The 17,879-nt window shown below is 34.4% G+C and overlaps 2 protein-coding genes across 2 annotated transcripts; one reads left to right on the top strand and one right to left on the bottom strand.

Moving 5' to 3' along the window:
* Window positions 1–508: 508 nt before the first annotated feature.
* Window positions 509–4,515, top strand: LOC128235727 (uncharacterized). The gene is made up of 4 exons (XM_052950529.1): window positions 509–712; window positions 1,837–1,980; window positions 2,421–2,513; window positions 4,502–4,515. The coding sequence occupies exons 1-4, from the start codon at window positions 646–648 to the stop codon at window positions 4,513–4,515; spliced, it is 318 nt and encodes a 105-aa protein (XP_052806489.1). The 5' UTR covers window positions 509–645.
* Window positions 4,516–8,379: 3,864 nt separating this feature from the next.
* LOC128235726 (putative nuclease HARBI1) lies at window positions 8,380–10,625 on the bottom strand. Its single transcript, XM_052950527.1, has 6 exons — window positions 10,592–10,625; window positions 10,204–10,371; window positions 9,432–9,544; window positions 9,128–9,239; window positions 8,753–8,922; window positions 8,380–8,598 (listed from the first exon to the last, which is right to left on the bottom strand). Exons 1-6 carry the CDS (start codon window positions 10,623–10,625, stop codon window positions 8,380–8,382), a joined length of 816 nt encoding a protein of 271 aa, XP_052806487.1.
* Between the last annotated feature and the right edge of the window lie 7,254 nt (window positions 10,626–17,879).

The raw sequence follows: 17,879 nt of genomic DNA, 5'->3' as shown, positions 1-17,879 counted from the left end.
AACATTATAGTCAAATCACAATGAATAAGGTTGTATTAATAGTAGAAATATTACCTTTGAATCACTTGTACATAAGAAAAAGAATATCTAACAATTGTGTGCCTAATTTATACAATTGTTCTTATGTGTATCATAACGATTTGTATGTGTCTCAACTGTTATGTGGAATCGCTTGGTACGTTTCATTGCACAATCTCGCGAAGAAAGAAATGCAAATTGTACAATTTCACATAAATACCATCACTGTACCTAAATAAGAATTATCAACATATTTTAACATTTGTCATGACAATGATAGGAAAGGGTATTTAATGAATAAAGGCTTAAAATAAGATTTAATATCATAAAGCATACCATTTAAATTCATACATGAAATACTCGTCTCAATATCGATATGGACATGCCATTGTGAGTTATTGGTCCATGCCTGATACCTATCAGTAATGACACCCCGCTGTGACAGATTCTTATCGTGCGGTCAGGGCCCGTATTCACGTACATTTTTTATTGACTCAAACTCAGACTCAGTCTCAGTCTCAGACTCAGGCTATGCTGAGACTATTTTGATTTTGGTATTCACTAACGATTTTAGACTCAGACTCAGCTGAGAATACTTTATGTCGATGATGCAAGCGGTATTTTTCCATGATTACGTCAGCAGGTGCTCGCACGCGCCGTTACATCACTGACAGACGGATAATGGACTCGACAGGTATATTGTTTAAATGTTTTCTATTATAAATTATTGATACTGATATCATGCATTTCGTTAAAAAAGTAATTTACATGCTGATCATATACTGAATAATTTCTCATTGAGAACTCTTTTTTACGTAGATACCTTAGCAATGGACTAGAAAGTTTAGATATTATAACGTTGTTATTCTTTTAGGGTCAAAAAAAGTCCCCCATGGACAGAGGCAGCAGAGGTAAGACTCTGCTGCCTCGTACGTGAAAATTGGGATCTTCTTTTCGGAGAGATGAGAGGGTGTGGTGTTGAAAAAATTTCAACTAAACGCCGGGCAAAGTGGCAAGAGATTGCCACTGTTGTAAGCCAGTACGTTTGATAGTTGAAACAGACTTTATGCCTTATTTGTACATGTGTTTTTGTTGTTATTTCTTTTTGAGACAGCATGGCATGAAGGATAATTGTTCATAAGGTTAATATTTTGCATGCGGTATTAAACACAGTTTTCAACAATTTTATTATAAATAACAGTTACGTAACATGGATAGCTGTATTACTGCCACATTATTGTTCCACTGAAACATACTGTACTAATTTATAATATACATGTATCAACATTGTATTGATGGTATACACTTGTTATTGATTTGGCAATTGAATGAAAATCATCCATACAAAAAAATATTTAAACTTTTATAAGAATGCAATATACATTGAAACAATTACCAGTGGACATTCAACTTAGTAAGAATTACTGAAGTTAAAATAATTAAAAGTCAAACACCTCATGTTGTTATATTTCAGTGAATTTACAGCTCCACGTTCTTCGGAACAGTGCCGTAAAAAATTTCAAAATGTAAAAGGACGTTGTAAGTAACATATGTTTACCATGCTACTAGTTCATAGAGGCAGAAACAATCTAAAAGATTTGCCACGAAAAATTGCAGAAGTTACTGAAAGTATACATGTATATGATTATATGCATCTCATTGTGTCAAGTCTCACTGTGTCAGTGACTAACGTCATTAACTAAATTAACTAAAACAAAATATTTCTAGATGTTTGGTTGCTTTAATTGTTAATTCAGTCAGGTGTGAAAAGATGACAGAAAAGTACATTTTCTTGCATATTATCTTTGTTTCGTTTAGCCATCAACAAAGTCAGTGGGCTGCGGCATCCACCAACAGGAGGGGGCCCATCGGCTGTATTGTCCGTGGCAGAGTCGTGTGTGGCAGACCATCTTGCCACACACGAAGTTGTCACGGGCATTGGCGGAGGATTTGATTCAGATGGTATTTATCCTTCATTCACATATGTTTTATCCTTCATTCACATATGTTTTGTAAAAGCTTTATCAGTGTAATGTTTGATATGCACTGTATATTCATGTCAAATTGATCGACAGTAAACAGCAAGCCCTCATCTCTGGTAAAATGTCTTCCGGGCTTGCTCAAATTCTGAATTTTATTTAGCAGGGCTTGTTCATAAAAATGATTTCATGCAATAAAACAATAGTTCGGGCTTGTTCATCCAAAAGTCTAATTTTGATGACTGAAACAAGTTTTTATTTTAAAGGTGTTCATATTTTGGTTGAAATTGTTATGACTTTGAATAATAAATACAAAATCAAATCACATTATGTATACTGGTAGAAGTTGTACGAGTTTTCCATTGTTGAAATAACAATCCAGCGTGCCATGCCAAACTTTCGAGATGATTTTTATTATTGCAGACCTTGAACAAATTTTTCGGGCCTCGAAACCGGCCTCAATGATCATGGCAGATGAGCCAACGTCTGAGGCCACTATCCCACGAACATCAGGAGGTAAAATATTTCATTCTTTTCCTTATCCCAACATGAAATCAATAGAAGCAATTCAATTCCGTAAACCCTTTCACTTTCATTAATGTGTTATGTATTGCAGGAAGGCTGAATGTATGCGTGCAATGTTGTCTGGTACAGAAAAAAAATGTTGTCATACATTATCATATGAGCTACGTTGATAGAATCACACAATTTTGTCTGATGGCATTCAGTTTTAGCTCGGCTATGTGAAGAATATGGAGAGCTATGCTACTCACCCAAGCGCCGGTTTTCCAACACACCTTGTTTAATTTCCCAGCAATTTCTTGAAGTATTGCATTGAAACTTCTTACAATTGTACTTAACAATTCAACCTGTTTGATTAACCAATTAAGATAACTATTGTTTGCATTTAATTTAAATAGTTTATTGTACGACTTAGAAATTCTGGTTTAGGTTTTGTGTGCACGCACATATAATATTGGTGCTTTTCAAATAAATGAGGCAAAAGTGTGACATAGCGGTTGAAAATTCAAACCCAGTTTTCATGATTGTCACCTATTTTACATGAAAGTAAATACTTCAAATTGCATGGAAATAATTTCGGTAAATTATCAGGAAATACAAATAAAAAAATATTTTGACCTTAAATCCAAATATTGCAAACATTTCTATCAATATTGATGATCTATAAAAGTGTCTTATCACAAGAACCTAGCATAAATCAGATGTTTTTCTAAATTTATAATCAGTAATTGGTACCTGTATGTAGTCATGTGCATAATAATTCAGTTGTTTAAGAAAAATCAAAAAAAAAATCAACACATTTTTGTCTAAATTTGAAACCAAAAATGAACTTTTGTGAACATGTCTAAATTAAAAGATCCCTATTTGCCTTTGGCATCCTACTCAATATAATAGTATCTGTTTTATTAGGCATTATTCAAGAATTAAATTCAAGAAAATTCTCAATTTTTGGTTTCCACAATGATTTAAGTTCACCTTGCTTTGACATGGTTTTACTTCGGTCTATTTTTAGGCGCTCAAATTGCCAGACCTTTCTTGCAACTCCACATATTCTTAGCATTGCTTGTGTATACTAGCTGCATTTTTAAAAAAATTTCTTGATTTAGTTGGTGTGCCTACTTTTCTTATGACTATGACTGACAGACATCACCAATTGTGTAATTTTCTACAAAATGACTTATTTTAAGACCTTCACTTCGGTTTACCAGACGGTTAATTGTGGAGGCCCATGCCATGGAATCCCTCTGAAGGGGTTGTTTTACTGATGCTGCTTCAACTGTGGGTGTTCATACCTTCTCATTTTAACCTTTCACCTTTTATTTTGTCTGTCATTTTCTGGACTTTTATTGTTTCCTCATTTCTCTTAATTTTATTTCTTCTAAATAACATTATATTCTTACACAACCTTTTTGCTGATTAAGCTATCCATTTGAAACTCAACAATTCCCTTAACAAGATTGATTGGCCCATAATTTGCATGAAAACGCTTACTGAAAGTGAAATGAATAAAAGTTAGGAGAGATAAAAGAAAAAGCCTCATTACTATGAAAAGCACCCATACATGATACAAATTGAGTTATTGCATTGAGACTTTAAACAATGGTATTCAATGATCACACCTACTTAAATTAAACCAGTTAGATAACACTTGTTTGTAATAAATTCAAATAATGTCCCCTTTCTTGGACATAGAAATTCTGGTTAAGGTTTTGCATGTAACCACTTATAAGTCTATTCCTCAGATAATACATCTTATATTACATTGAAATTTTACACACAGGCTCCCAAACATTTAACCTTCGTCTTAAATCAAGTACAATATATCTCACAAAATCCGGTTAAGGTCTTGCATGTTAGCACAAACAGGATAATATCTCGGCAACTACGTGATGTATTGCATTGAGACTTAATACAATTGTATACAACCACACAACAAAATTGTTAACATTTTCAATGTAACCAAATTAAATCTAATCTTACAGTGATCCATTTCTAACACTTTTCAATCCTTTCACTGAAAAGCGGCAGAATAGTCGAGCACGCTGTCCCTGTAACAGCTCTTGTTTTTACTATTATACTTGAGGATTCCGACTGATTTTATTTTTCCTAAACTGTTAGTAACAGTTTTAGCAATTATTTTTCGAACAGAAATATGAAAATCTGCAAGTTGATGTTTTGACAGCAATCTTTTTTTACTTTTTTGCAGATATTTCACGCCAAATTTTTATCTTTCTGAGACAAGAAATAAAAAAGGTTTTAAAACAGTCAGTATATGAGTGAGAGTACAGCTTAAATATAGTCGACGTAACAAATTAACTTTTTCATATCTTTCAGGTCCATTGAAGTCGTGCAGACAAAAGACCGGGAAAGGTAATTTCATTTAAGTAAAGATTAAATGAGACTTTTTTTGTGTCGTAGTTTATGACAGATCTTTTTATGCATTCACTTCCTGTGCTTGTACCATCTGCTGTGGTAGATCTTAAATTAACTCAAATTCGAAAAGGTCTTATCTGATATTATTTTTAGCAATAACATATAAGGTGTTTCATGCATAGACTGTATTGATATGCCAGTGTTCTTATTTTGCCAATATATTTCCTTGTGAATAATCTAGTGTTCATGAATACTGTTAAGTTCAACTTCTTGAACTATTAGGAAATGCTTAACACTCCTGTACGTGTTGATTGCTTTCAAGGGACTGTACACCATATTGGCACCAAACGAAGTATTTTCATGTAAAGAACCTCTTGAAAATTGTTTAATAGAAAGTATTACGCTTTGATATCATAATTGTAAGAAAAGCAGATATAACATCTTTTCTATAATTTATCAAGCAGCATATAGTGATTTTGTTTTAAAATAATGTATGATTGAAGTAAATGATAAATGTGATAGCTATACTAACATTATATGTATTAAGTCGTGTATAAAATACAAATATGTTTTTTTTTGTTTTTCAGCAAAAAGAAAAATTGTCACCACGGAGCAGTCCACAATAAATGAATTAACTGCAGAAAACCTATCGCTTGACAATGTCAGGATTAGGGAGGAGACCAAAAAAATCAAGCTCCAGATGGACCTATTATTAGAACAAAAAAATGCACTTATTTCATTGAAGGAAATGGCTGATGCTGCCAAAAGTTATTATTTACAAAGGTCTTCCATTTTCATTCAGGAAATCCTTTTGTAGATTCCTTTACTTTTAATAAATAATTCTGCTCAACCAATTCATTGGATATTTGAAAGTAACAAGCACACTGTTAGATTGTCTATGAAACATTTTAGGCTTGTCCCTGTATTTTTCATTGTATATTTGAAGGTGATGTTCTTGTTTAAGCTAACTTCTTCAAACTTACTTTTGAGATCCTACATCAATCTTCAAATATTTAAAGCTTTGTATAGTCTTGAATTGCATGTATGATTGGCTTAGGTGACTTTATTTTTGATCAAGTCAAAATGTACTTGTTGTATTAAGTAATGCCCTGAAATTCATGTGCTATTAAAGTTTTTAAACCATATATGTTATGCCACTAAGTTTGATGATGACATTTCATATATATGTTACACATCATTGTTCATCCATGTCCAATGAAATATTTTTTGTAAAGTTTGCTGAAGTAATTATTTATTAAGGACATAAGGTATGTAGTTTGCTATATAGTTTATACATATCAAATTTATAAAATGTATGGTGCCATAAAGTCATCAGGCAATTAAGTTAAGGGTATTGCTTGTTACTTTTCAAATATCCAATTATTACACAGTTTTCATTCATTTATAATTCACAAGGTTCATCTGGAGTTTGAGAAAGTATCCTCTTTATGATTGACACTGTTAATTTGTATTAATGATTATTTTCATAATGATCATTTTATAGATGCAAATGTATATACTTTTTATTGATAGCTTTCCCTGTGTTTTGACTGCATGACTTCATATATATATATATATACAACACTGACTCTATGTATTTTTTTTAGTTGATATATATCAAATTCAACTCATATTATTCATATGTTATGAACATTACATATCAGTTATATGAAAAAAAAACCCAGCTGTCTCTGTTTAATTGGAACTGATTTTGATAGTTTGTCATTTTATGCAAAGTCTGAAATGTTAACGGAATTTACAAACACATTTCATCTGAATTTATGGTGATTTTATCCAATATTTGGACAGTCAATAAGTGATTTTGTTCTTTTTGTCAACAATGGCATGGTGAATTAATAAGAATTAAGGTAATGACTTACGTTCTTGTCGAAATTTACTTAACATTGAACAATAGATAGTATCGTTTATAAAGTATGAAAGTATGTCCATGGAAGTATGGCTTTCAATTTTCATGAGCGTCACTTACCTTTGTTGTTTATATTATCATTACAAATGATTTAGTCAAAATAAAACACTAATATTAGGTTTCAAATAATACAGATCGTTGTCAAATATTATAGAAATGTACATTAGATATGATATCGGTCCTAACTAAAACTGTATGTGATGTTTGCATATGTATTGTACTTTCATTGCTTAATTGTAGCTAGTTGTAACACTAAACCCTATGGATGATTTGAATTACATGCTTTGTTAAAACTGTGGTGTATATATGAGTGTTGTTCCTCATCGTTTTAAACTCGACTATTCGAAGAATAAGGAGAGCTATCCTATTCACCTGAGCGTCGGCGTAACCACTTATGATAAAAAAAATTGTAATAGTTTGTGTACCACCTCAAAAATGTGTACACAAGAGGAGGTAACTCTATCAAGCATTTTGACAAAATTATGCCCCTTTTTCTAATTAGAATTTACATTAAAGTTTTCGTACTATCTGAAATATTTTCAAACTCAATTGACATCTAGCTTTGAAACTTTGCATGCTTGTTCACCATCATGCCCGCAACATGTACACAGGAGGAGGTAACTGTGTCAATCATTTTGACATAATTAAGCCCCTGTTTCCACTAAGAATTTATGTCAAAATTTGCGTACTACCTCATATATTTTCAATCCTGATACTGAAAAGCGGCCGAATAGTCGAGCGCGCTGTCTCTGTGACAGCTCTTGTTTGTACTATAATGGTGTATTGAAAAGAAGTGTTTTAATGTAACAGCATTGTTAATGTCATCATTGTTAACTTTCTAAGAGTTTATGCTCTTGTCACAATTTATCAAAACTACTTTCAATTTGAATTGGATTGAAAATAAATAGTTAAATGTTATTAACATACAGCATATACCTAAAGTATAAAAGTTCTTAAAAAGTAAATATAATGCAAATTATTGGAAAACAAAAATAGTGATATAAACTTAATCATTTTTATAAAGACTTGAGAAGTTGGGGCCTGTTCATTTATGAAAACACTTGTGATATGAAGCATTCCACATTGTTACTTGTTCATAGTGGTAAGATAATTAAAACATGAAACATATCAAATGATGTCTTTGTTGTATTTATATGCTTACTTCAAATGAAAACTAGAAACAAAACAGGAAATCAGTCTGTTAGGTTAAACTTATCACTTTACATGCATGTTCCGCTAACTAGTGCTTGGTCGTCCTGTATGAAAACCATGCGTTCCTAACCCGAACCCCAAGGTCCTTTTGTGCTAAGGTTGCCTTGCTAATAACTTAAACGGTGTACAACACATTCACCGTCCATCTTGATGCTATGTTACAAGCAGGTTAGCATGCATCAGAGGATGATTAAAAGCTAATGGGTACATAGACGCCAGGATCTCGGCACCTGAAATAAAAAAGAGGTTATGATTGCCATCTATGATGTTCTGCCAGAAAAGCACAACACATTTAACATTACATGTGTATGTATTGATAAAATGAATGTGTTTTACAAGTGATTTTACCTATCGCTCAAAGTACATTCTGGTCACGTACTCCCTGGCGGCCCTCCCATCCATGTTGTCACCAACATCAACTCTATGATAATGGGGGTTATCATTGGGGTCAATTGGGTCAACAGCAACGATATCCCTCCGATCGATCCCCAGATTGTGCAATGTGATGCAGTTTCTGATATGCATACATGCCCTTTCTGGATAACAATTCAACTTCCTCCGAAGTACCTGACAACAAGGAAATGCATTTTTTTGGGAAAAAAACACATTGCAAGAACAAATTACTTTATATTACTATATTTTATATAATTAATACATTGTCATACATCTGTATAATATTCATAAGCAGAGAGAAATTTTAAAAAGTGTAAATGTTATCTACCTGAAATCGTTGCTTCAAAATTCCAAAGGTTTGCTCAACAGTGACCCTTGTGCGACACAGTGCCCCATTGTAACGTGCCTGTGCCTCTCCCACAGGATTCATGTAGGGGGTTAACATATACCTTGTACAGGCATACCCACTGTCAGCAAGTAAAAACCCTTGCATATCACCTGTGGGTAAAATGTGTCATTATGTTACAACTACACAACATATCAATTAAAAAATAGCCATATTGTCCCAGTATTTTTAACTTCTTTATCTAGTATGCCTATATATATCTGTATGAATGCATGCTATAACTAGACAGGAGGCATATGGTTTCATTTAACAGTACCAATGTATCCATTGATTAAGTCATATACAACATGGTCATACCGTCTTCAAACCTCCTTCGGAGTGCACATTGGCGCCAGATTCGTGCATCGTGTGTCCTCCCTGGCCACATCACTACTGCTGATGTAATCCTATATGAGGCATCACATACAGCCTGAAATATACACAGTTTAATATTTGTGATTTCAAAAATGCTAAATTACATATAATTCAAATCAGTTCAATAAATGTTATGTTAAATATACCTTTATAATTGAGTACAAACTCAAGGATTAAGATGGTTATGGTAAATGACTTCAACATCTTGGAAAATGGATAACATTCAATTCAATTCAATTCAATTTACCTGAACATTTATTGTAGGAATTCCTTTCCTCCCAATGTAATCCTCTGGATTGGCCGATGGCTTCTTTATTGAAACATGGGTGCAATCAATTACCCCGACAACGTTGGGAAAGCCTGAAACATGATCTTGTATAATTTGAGACTAAGTAAGATTTTTTTGTTATTGGCCCCAGTCTTAGGTGTTCAGAAAACAGGAACTGTATATCATCTGTTACTATCAATGGCTCCTGAAAAAACATAGTAAAACTGTAATGTATTGAAATTCATACTCAGACTTTTACATGGAACATTTAATTACATCAAATGAGGAATTGGATCATTTATCAATATTTTATATATTAGTTAATTTTTTCAATACTGATGAAATACATGTAGAACTCCTTGTACATGCAACTTATTTTACTAAAATATTTACAGTATATCAACAGTAATATTTGCATTGAAATGAAGGAATATGTCAAACAGGCACAACTTCATTTATCTCAGTTATTGTCATGCTTAAAAATCACTTGTCAAGCCTTTTTTATCATTGCTTACTTCATACATGTATACATAAAACCAGGTAAACATAACCATACATGTATTCATGACAGAAAGAGTGAAAAAGACTATAGGTGAGCTATTTTTAGGTTAACCTACATAACAGGGTACAAGGTTTACGTCCCACTAGGAATACTCTCCTTCAATGGAGGTGACGTAAACAACATTTTTTAGCTGAGTAATTCCTTTAAAGTTTAAGCTTAAGAAGTGAATATTTAGTGGATATTACATACCAGCCATGGCACCGAACTGCTGCTTCACTTGGCGGACACGATCACCGGAGATGAAGCAGATATACCGGTCTGCAAGAGCAGAAAGCACCTGTCCAACCTGGCGGCAAACTCTGCTTACTGTGGGCTGGCTCAGGTTGACAGTGTCACCGACAGTCAACTGGAAAGCTCCTGTTGCCAAAAACCGCAGATAGCTTAAAACGCACAACACCAAAGGTATTACGAAACATCTGCCTGTGTCCCTGGCAGCTGCCTGGCATAAATCAACAATGAAGTAGATCGTATCCGGCCGGAAACGATAACGAGCAAATATCCTCTTCCCTTAGGTCCTCCAGAGGGTTACTCCTATCGCGAAAAACACGAGGACGTGGCACTTGCCTCAGATACATACGATCTCTAACGATAGCTCTATGTCCAGCCGCCATCTTTGAAGGTTGCAAAGCTTCTAAATTATAGGCTCAGACTTTGAACTCAAACTTTGATCTCAGAAACATTAGTGAATACCGTTTTACAGCCCAAAGTCTGAGTCTTGAGTCCTAAGTCTACATTTAAGGCTAAGACACGTACGTGAATACGGGCCCAGTACTTGGAACCATGCTGTCACTGATGACTATAATACGATGTGTATTGAACCCCAATGACGGTCAGGTTCAAAACGGGATGCTCATGTGAACCAGAAATTAAATCTTTTATTTACACAAAGGAGTATTAGAAGATCAACTTTAAATATTGACTTATAATTTTAATAGTTTTGTTTATCCTCACCTGATGTGAATATTTTTTTAATGTTTTTATGATTCTATTTCATAGTATGTATAACCTATGTCATACCATGTGTTTGTTAATTTATTATTCATTTGTGGTTAAGAAGATGATGTACGTTGTACAAGTCTTAATAAATATAATTTCCTACGTTTGAGTAAAACGAATTAGAAGGAAATTAATTTCCCTTGTTTATAATGTAATAACCGCCAGGTGGCGATAGATAAGCACGAGGAATTCGTGCGAATATGAATGTAAAGGCATTTATGTTTTCTATTTCATTTCATTTTATGCCAAACATAAAATATTTATTATCTTAACCTTAAGTAAAGACAAACAAAGGAACACAATATAGGTGTGGCAACAAGCGGGGTATTTTATTTTGTATATTCTGACAATTCAATAACATTCACACAGGCACTGATTCCCTGAATAGCCATAACATGGTGAATGGCTCAATGTTCCTATACACAGTGATGAATGCTTCTGCATTGTAGTAATGTCCGGAATCAATGCCACTCACAGCCCTCTACACGAATAAACTCCCATTCGTACGTTGGTAACACAAACAATACCAAACTGAAAAATAAATGCGTTAATAACACAGAAACAATCATCTATTTGTATATCATTTTTTGTAATCAATAAAACACGCTACTAGTGTACAATGACACGATCCTCTCCGTACCCCACTTGCTTATCGAATGATTTCCCAAATCAGTACATAACCCGATACTTGTAATTCCTCGAGGAAAATGTAAAACTTATATAAACTACAGTACCCTACAAAATCTACCTCACAACCGAATTTTACATTATCAATTCCGATAATAAATACATTTATGTTTTCCATTTCATTTCATTTTATGCCAAACATAAAATATTTATTATCTTAACCTTAAGTAAAGACAAACAAAGGAACACAATATAGGTGTGCCAACAAGCGGGGTATTTTATCGACAGTAAAAGAACGGGTGTGTAAACAACAGTCAAAAATATATCAATGAATGAAATATACCTAAATTGTATAACAATTCATGTAATCTATAAACCAAGATTAAGAGATACAAATTTCTTAGTGTCATCCGATTCCCTGACATAACGATCTTTTGCATTTTCAGATTTCCATCTGCCATGCCTTTTGAACAATCGTTCAGGGACACCCCCATTAGCAGCCGCCGTAGCACCCCCTGAACGGAAAGATCTATATTCTGCAATGCATAAAATAATCCTCGCACTCAGAGTACGACTTCGCAAGTATCTGATACAAGCGGAACTGTCCAAGGGACTAAACATATTATGTTATACTTCGCACACAGTGTACGAACCTCATTTACATCAGATGTAAATGGTATAAGAAACACACATTTTCAAATAATATCTTTACGTAAGTTATTTTAAAATAACTGCGAAATACGATGATAAAAACCTTTCCCTGGCTCTACTATACGACATGGGTTTTACACCCGATAATACACATCTTTTTGATTTTTGACAACACATGATATTTCTAAAAATATATTCTGTGGAACTTTCCTCAATACCAACTGTTATAAGATATTTTTCCAAATATGATACTGGACACAACAATGAGTTTGTTCTAGATATTGTCACCGTTTCACCATGACGTAGTTGATCTGTTTTGCTTTTACTTATGAATATTTTAACACAATCTTCAAGAATGGATAAATCTGATCTTTTTATAGAAACCAGTTCATTAAATCTTAAAAAACCTGAAAAACTTATTAGACACATAGTTACAAAACGAATGTCAACCAATGCCTCTGAACTTCCAAAATGGTGTACAATACATTTCAAATCTTCTACAGAAAATGCACATTTTTGAACGACAGGTCTAGAATTTTCTCTTATGAGACCATTTTTAGCAAACGTAACTAAATCGGAAGAACACGGATCTTCAAAACCTGCATCTATATTCTGCAATGCATAAAATAATCCTCGCACTCAGAGTACGACTTCGCAAGTATCTGATACAAGCGGAACTGTCCAAGGGACTAAACATATTATGTTATACTTCGCACACAGTGTACGAACCTCATTTACATCAGATGTAAATGGTATAAGAAACACACATTTTCAAATAATATCTTTACGTAAGTTATTTTAAAATAACTACGAAATACGATGATAAAAACCTTATTTTCTCATCTCATTCTCATTTCACCCAAACAGTCACTATCATCATGAAAGTACTTATCATTGTTTAGGCCCTCCGATGCCGCTCTCTTGTTTGACAGACGACCCGCCGACCAGCTCGCACTCCCGCCGGAAGTGTCCTTTCCGTCCGCAACCGAAACAGATGGCGTTGGTGTTGGCGTTGGACCTCGCTTGGTAAGGGTGGTAGGGCGAAAAAGCTGCTGTCTATCCCTAACCATGACCATGGATGTCGCTCGATTGGAGAACGCAGGACTGGAGAAGTAGCCTTGGCCGGAAATCGCTGACGTCACGGTGGCCGTTGGCGGTGGACCAGCGCGGCGAGAAAATGAAACAAAGCTTGTTCTCCCTGGCCACGTGGCATGCCAGCTCCTCCTTCCGGTGTGTCGCTACGACCGACCTCCGACTCCTTCCTCAAAACACTGCCTTTCCGTCCCCCCAAACATAGCCTAGCAGTGGCTTATTAAATTAAATAGCAATATTAAGTATTTAATTTCTAAATTTCCAATGTCCAAAAATAAATAAATAGTGTTCACAATAATAAAACACGCTACTAGTGTACAATGACACGATCCTCTCCGTACCCCACTTGCTTATCGAATGATTTCCCAAATCAGTACATAACCCGATACTTGTAACTTCCTCGAGGAAAATGTAAAACTTATATAAACTACAGTACCCTACAAAATCTACCTCACAACCGAATTTTACATTATCAATTCCGATAATAAATACATTCAGCTTTGGGGAACCGATCCGTTCACATCGATTCAATTGATTGTTAAATTTGAGGTCGTACTGGGCAGTATGCAGCAGTCCGTGTTTACTGAATAGGCCGTATAAAGCATGGTTTAAATCCTCGTGCAGAGGGTAAGTCGTATTGAAAATATGTTTGTTGGATTTATATGATATTACGAATTACATGTATGATCATAATTATTCAATATACGTAGTAGAAAAGTGAAGAATTCAGAAATGATGAGTTTATTCAGTTCATATGTACTGTGTTACTAGTGAGAAAATGTCCTTGTTTTTAAAAGCATCGATAAATTTGTTCTAGAGAAAATATTTCCGCTATTTTCATATTTAGTGCTTCGAGTTTTACTTATAAAGAGTGTTTTTCGTTGACATATTATTAAAGAATATTTAGGTGACATTTTATTTCTGTTTTGCGAGCTACACGTTGGAGAAAGATGCAAAACAAAGAAGTCGGGGCTACAGGATTTCGCGATTCAACCACGTGGGTGTGAACGCATGAGCTGGTCAAGCTGGTCATCTCGTGACAACTTTTTTGGGTTGATGTCATCGCCTGTTCACGTGCCACGCTTCCAGTGTATTTCCCTCGACTGTTGGGGTTTTCTGTTATAATATCACCAGACAGCGTCACCCATAGTTGTGGCCATACAGGCAACATAAAATAAGTATTATAAATAAAATTCAATCAGCTCTGAATTGAAAGAGAAAGATTTTAAGCAATGCTGTTAAATCTGCAAAGCATTACAAATTATGATAATTATGGCAGAGCCATTGGCTTTAAGTTCAATGATGAGGCGTATGGAGCGTTATGGAGTCTGTCCGTGTGTATGTCAGTAAAATGTGTTCGATATAAAAGGAATTCATATACTTATTATTCAATATTCAGTTTGTAAATGGTGTGATACTACCGACATATTCAAGTACTTATTGTATATAAAAGTGTATATACATTAATTTTCACAATATTTCAAATTCGGTGGAAAGGCATTTCTATGTATACGCAAGGATTATCAAAAGTAGTAAGTTTTTAAATAAAACTGCTCGCAAAATGTCATGAAAGATTGCATGGGCTAATTTGGGTTGGTCTATTTGTGCCCCCGATCACAATGATTACACATGTATTCAAGAAAATGTCATTTGATAGAGCATCAGGAGTTCTGATTGTTCCATGCTGGAAATCGGCATTGTTTTGGCCGTTTATTTGTCCGAATGGATCATTTGTAAGGGAGGTAACCGATTGGTTTGATTTGCCTACTAGGAGACAGTATTATGTCCCATGCAGAAACGGTAAAGGCATGTTTGGTAACACGGATTTGAAATTCCGCATGTTGGCTTTAAAAGTCGATTTTTCTGTGTAAATGAACAGGCAATGATTTACGTTACGTATTGATATATGGTCTTTGTATATAGTAAAAACAGTATTGCACGATTTGATCTAATGTTGCTTGGTCTAAGAAATATGACAGTATTGTCCTTGTTTGACCGCGGGCAGTATTGCAAGGCGCGGAAATCTATTTTAATCATGTAAATAGCGCGGGCAGTATTGCAAGGCGCAGCACTTTATTTTAATCATGTACATAGCGCGGGCAGTATTGCAAGGCGCTGGTTTTGATTCAATTTGATATTTAAAGAGAGCGCGGGCAGTATTGCAAGGCGCTGTATTTGATTCATTTAGACATATGAAAACAGTGTGCACAGGCAGTATTGCAAGACACAAAAATGCATGATAGATAAACATAATATGCACAGAGCGCGGGCGCGCAGTATTGCAAGGCGCCAATTTTTTCTAGTTGAGCTATTTAAAGAGCGCAGGCAGTATTGCAAGGCGCTGTATTTTTATAATTCAGTCATGCAAACAAAGCAGAGGCAGTATTGCAATTTTTGATGTAGATACGATTCGAATGTCATTGATGTTTCTTTGGAGATAAAACGTTGCCAGAATTGGTTTATTTTTTCATGTAAAATAACATGATATATGTCGATTTTGAATGTAAAATAATCATGCATAAAATTTTGGTTGTATTCGATACTGTTTTGTATTGTAGATATTATTTAATGCAATTTATGATTAAAAAGAAAAAGAGTATGTTCAGATTTGATATTTTTTCGTAAAACAATTACATTGTTTACAAAAAGAGTTTTTGGTTTTGAAAGATATTTAATAGTATGGAGAACACATGTATGATGAATGGGGTACTTTGTCTGGAGTGGCTGATTATCATGATACAGGTACTTGTTAATATGCAAATATTGTTATAAACTTATAAAAACCGGCATTGCTGATTCACGGAAGCATCATCAGAGATGTTTTGTCATAGTACACGGTGGCATCACCAGTAATAGTTTATATGTAATTATTGTTATAAAGTTTTTAACAAACGATATTGAAGAGTCATACGGAATCGTCAAAAAGCTGATTCGTTTTAGAACACGGTGGTAATACCAGATATAGTATATAAATGTAAATATTGTTTTAAATGTGTAAAATCAACACGATTCATGGAGGAATCGAAAGAGCTTAATTGTTATAGTACACGGTGGTTTTACCAGTAATAGTTTGTATGTAAATATTATATAAAGTTATAAAAGCAACATTGATGATTCAACATTGATGATTTAACGACAGAATGGCCGGATGAGAAACATATGAAGTTATAATAAGCGGCATCGCTGATTCATGGCGGAATCGCCAGTGATGAATCATTTTAGTACACGGTGGAATCACCAGTACTAGTTAATATAAAGATACTGTTATGAAGTTATTTAAAACGGCAACCCTGATTCATGGCGGAATCGCCAGAGATGAATCATTTTAGTACACGGTGGAATCACCGTACTAGTTAATATATAGATACTGTTATGAAGTTATTTAAAACGGCAACCCTGATTCATGGCGGAATCGCCAGTGATGAATCATTTTAGTACACGGTGGAATCACCAGTACTAGTTAATATAAAGATACTGTTATGAAGTTATTTAAAACGGCAACCCTGATTCATGGCGGAATCGCCAGAGATGAATCATTTTAGTACACGGTGGAATCACCAGTACTAGTTAATATATAGATACTGTTATGAAGTTATTTAAAACGGCATCCACTGATTCATGGCGGGATAGTCAGAAATGAATGATTATAGTACACGGTGGTTTCACCAGTACTAGTTTATATGTAAATATTGATGTTTTGTTGATTTATATGAATGTAATAATTCTCCAGGATATAGCTATTAGTATCTTCAAAGTTTGTATGAAAAATTCAATCTCGCTTGAGTTAGAATGGATACCGAGATCCCAAAATGAAAGGGCAGACTTATCTAGAATAGTGATTATTATGATTGGGGTATCTCGTTTGAAATATTGGACATAGTTATTCAGAGGTTTGGCATATAAGATGTAGACCGGTTTGCATCAGAACACAATGCTAAATTGACAGTATTTTTCTCTAGGTCTTGGAATCCGTCTTCAACAGGGACGGATGCCTTTTTTAGAGTCATACGCAAACTAAAAATTGATCGAGTAAAGGGAGTTTTGGTAGTTCTTTATTGGAAGTCAGCTATGTTTTGGCCATTATTGTGTCCAAATGGGATATTCATATCAAATATTGTTGATTGATTTTAAGGAAGAATATTCTGTAGATGAAAACTAATATGGATTTTATAACCTCCCTTTGCATAAATGTACAAAAGCGGCTTCGCTGAGCTAAGGCGGCTTCGCCTTGAGAGACATTCATAGGCGGCTTCGCCAGAAATGAATGAATTGTAGTACACGTTGGCTTCACCAGTACAGTTATTATATGTTGAAACATATTGTTATAGCATCATTCATAAGCCATGATTGTTAACTGAACTAATTTATGTGAATAAGTTATAAATGATGGTTTTGCAGAAACATTTTCGTGTAAACGTCTATTTTTGCAGATGCATAAGGATGGCATTTTACCAAATGGTTTACCAGAAGGCTTGGCGGGCAAGGTGGATCTTCTCCCG

This window comes from Mya arenaria, chromosome 5 (genome assembly GCF_026914265.1).
Source record: "Mya arenaria isolate MELC-2E11 chromosome 5, ASM2691426v1".
Classification (NCBI taxonomy): Eukaryota; Metazoa; Mollusca; class Bivalvia; order Myida; family Myidae; genus Mya; species Mya arenaria.
The sequence above is the reverse complement of the archived record's forward strand: the minus strand, read 5'-3'. Positions and strand labels throughout refer to the sequence as shown.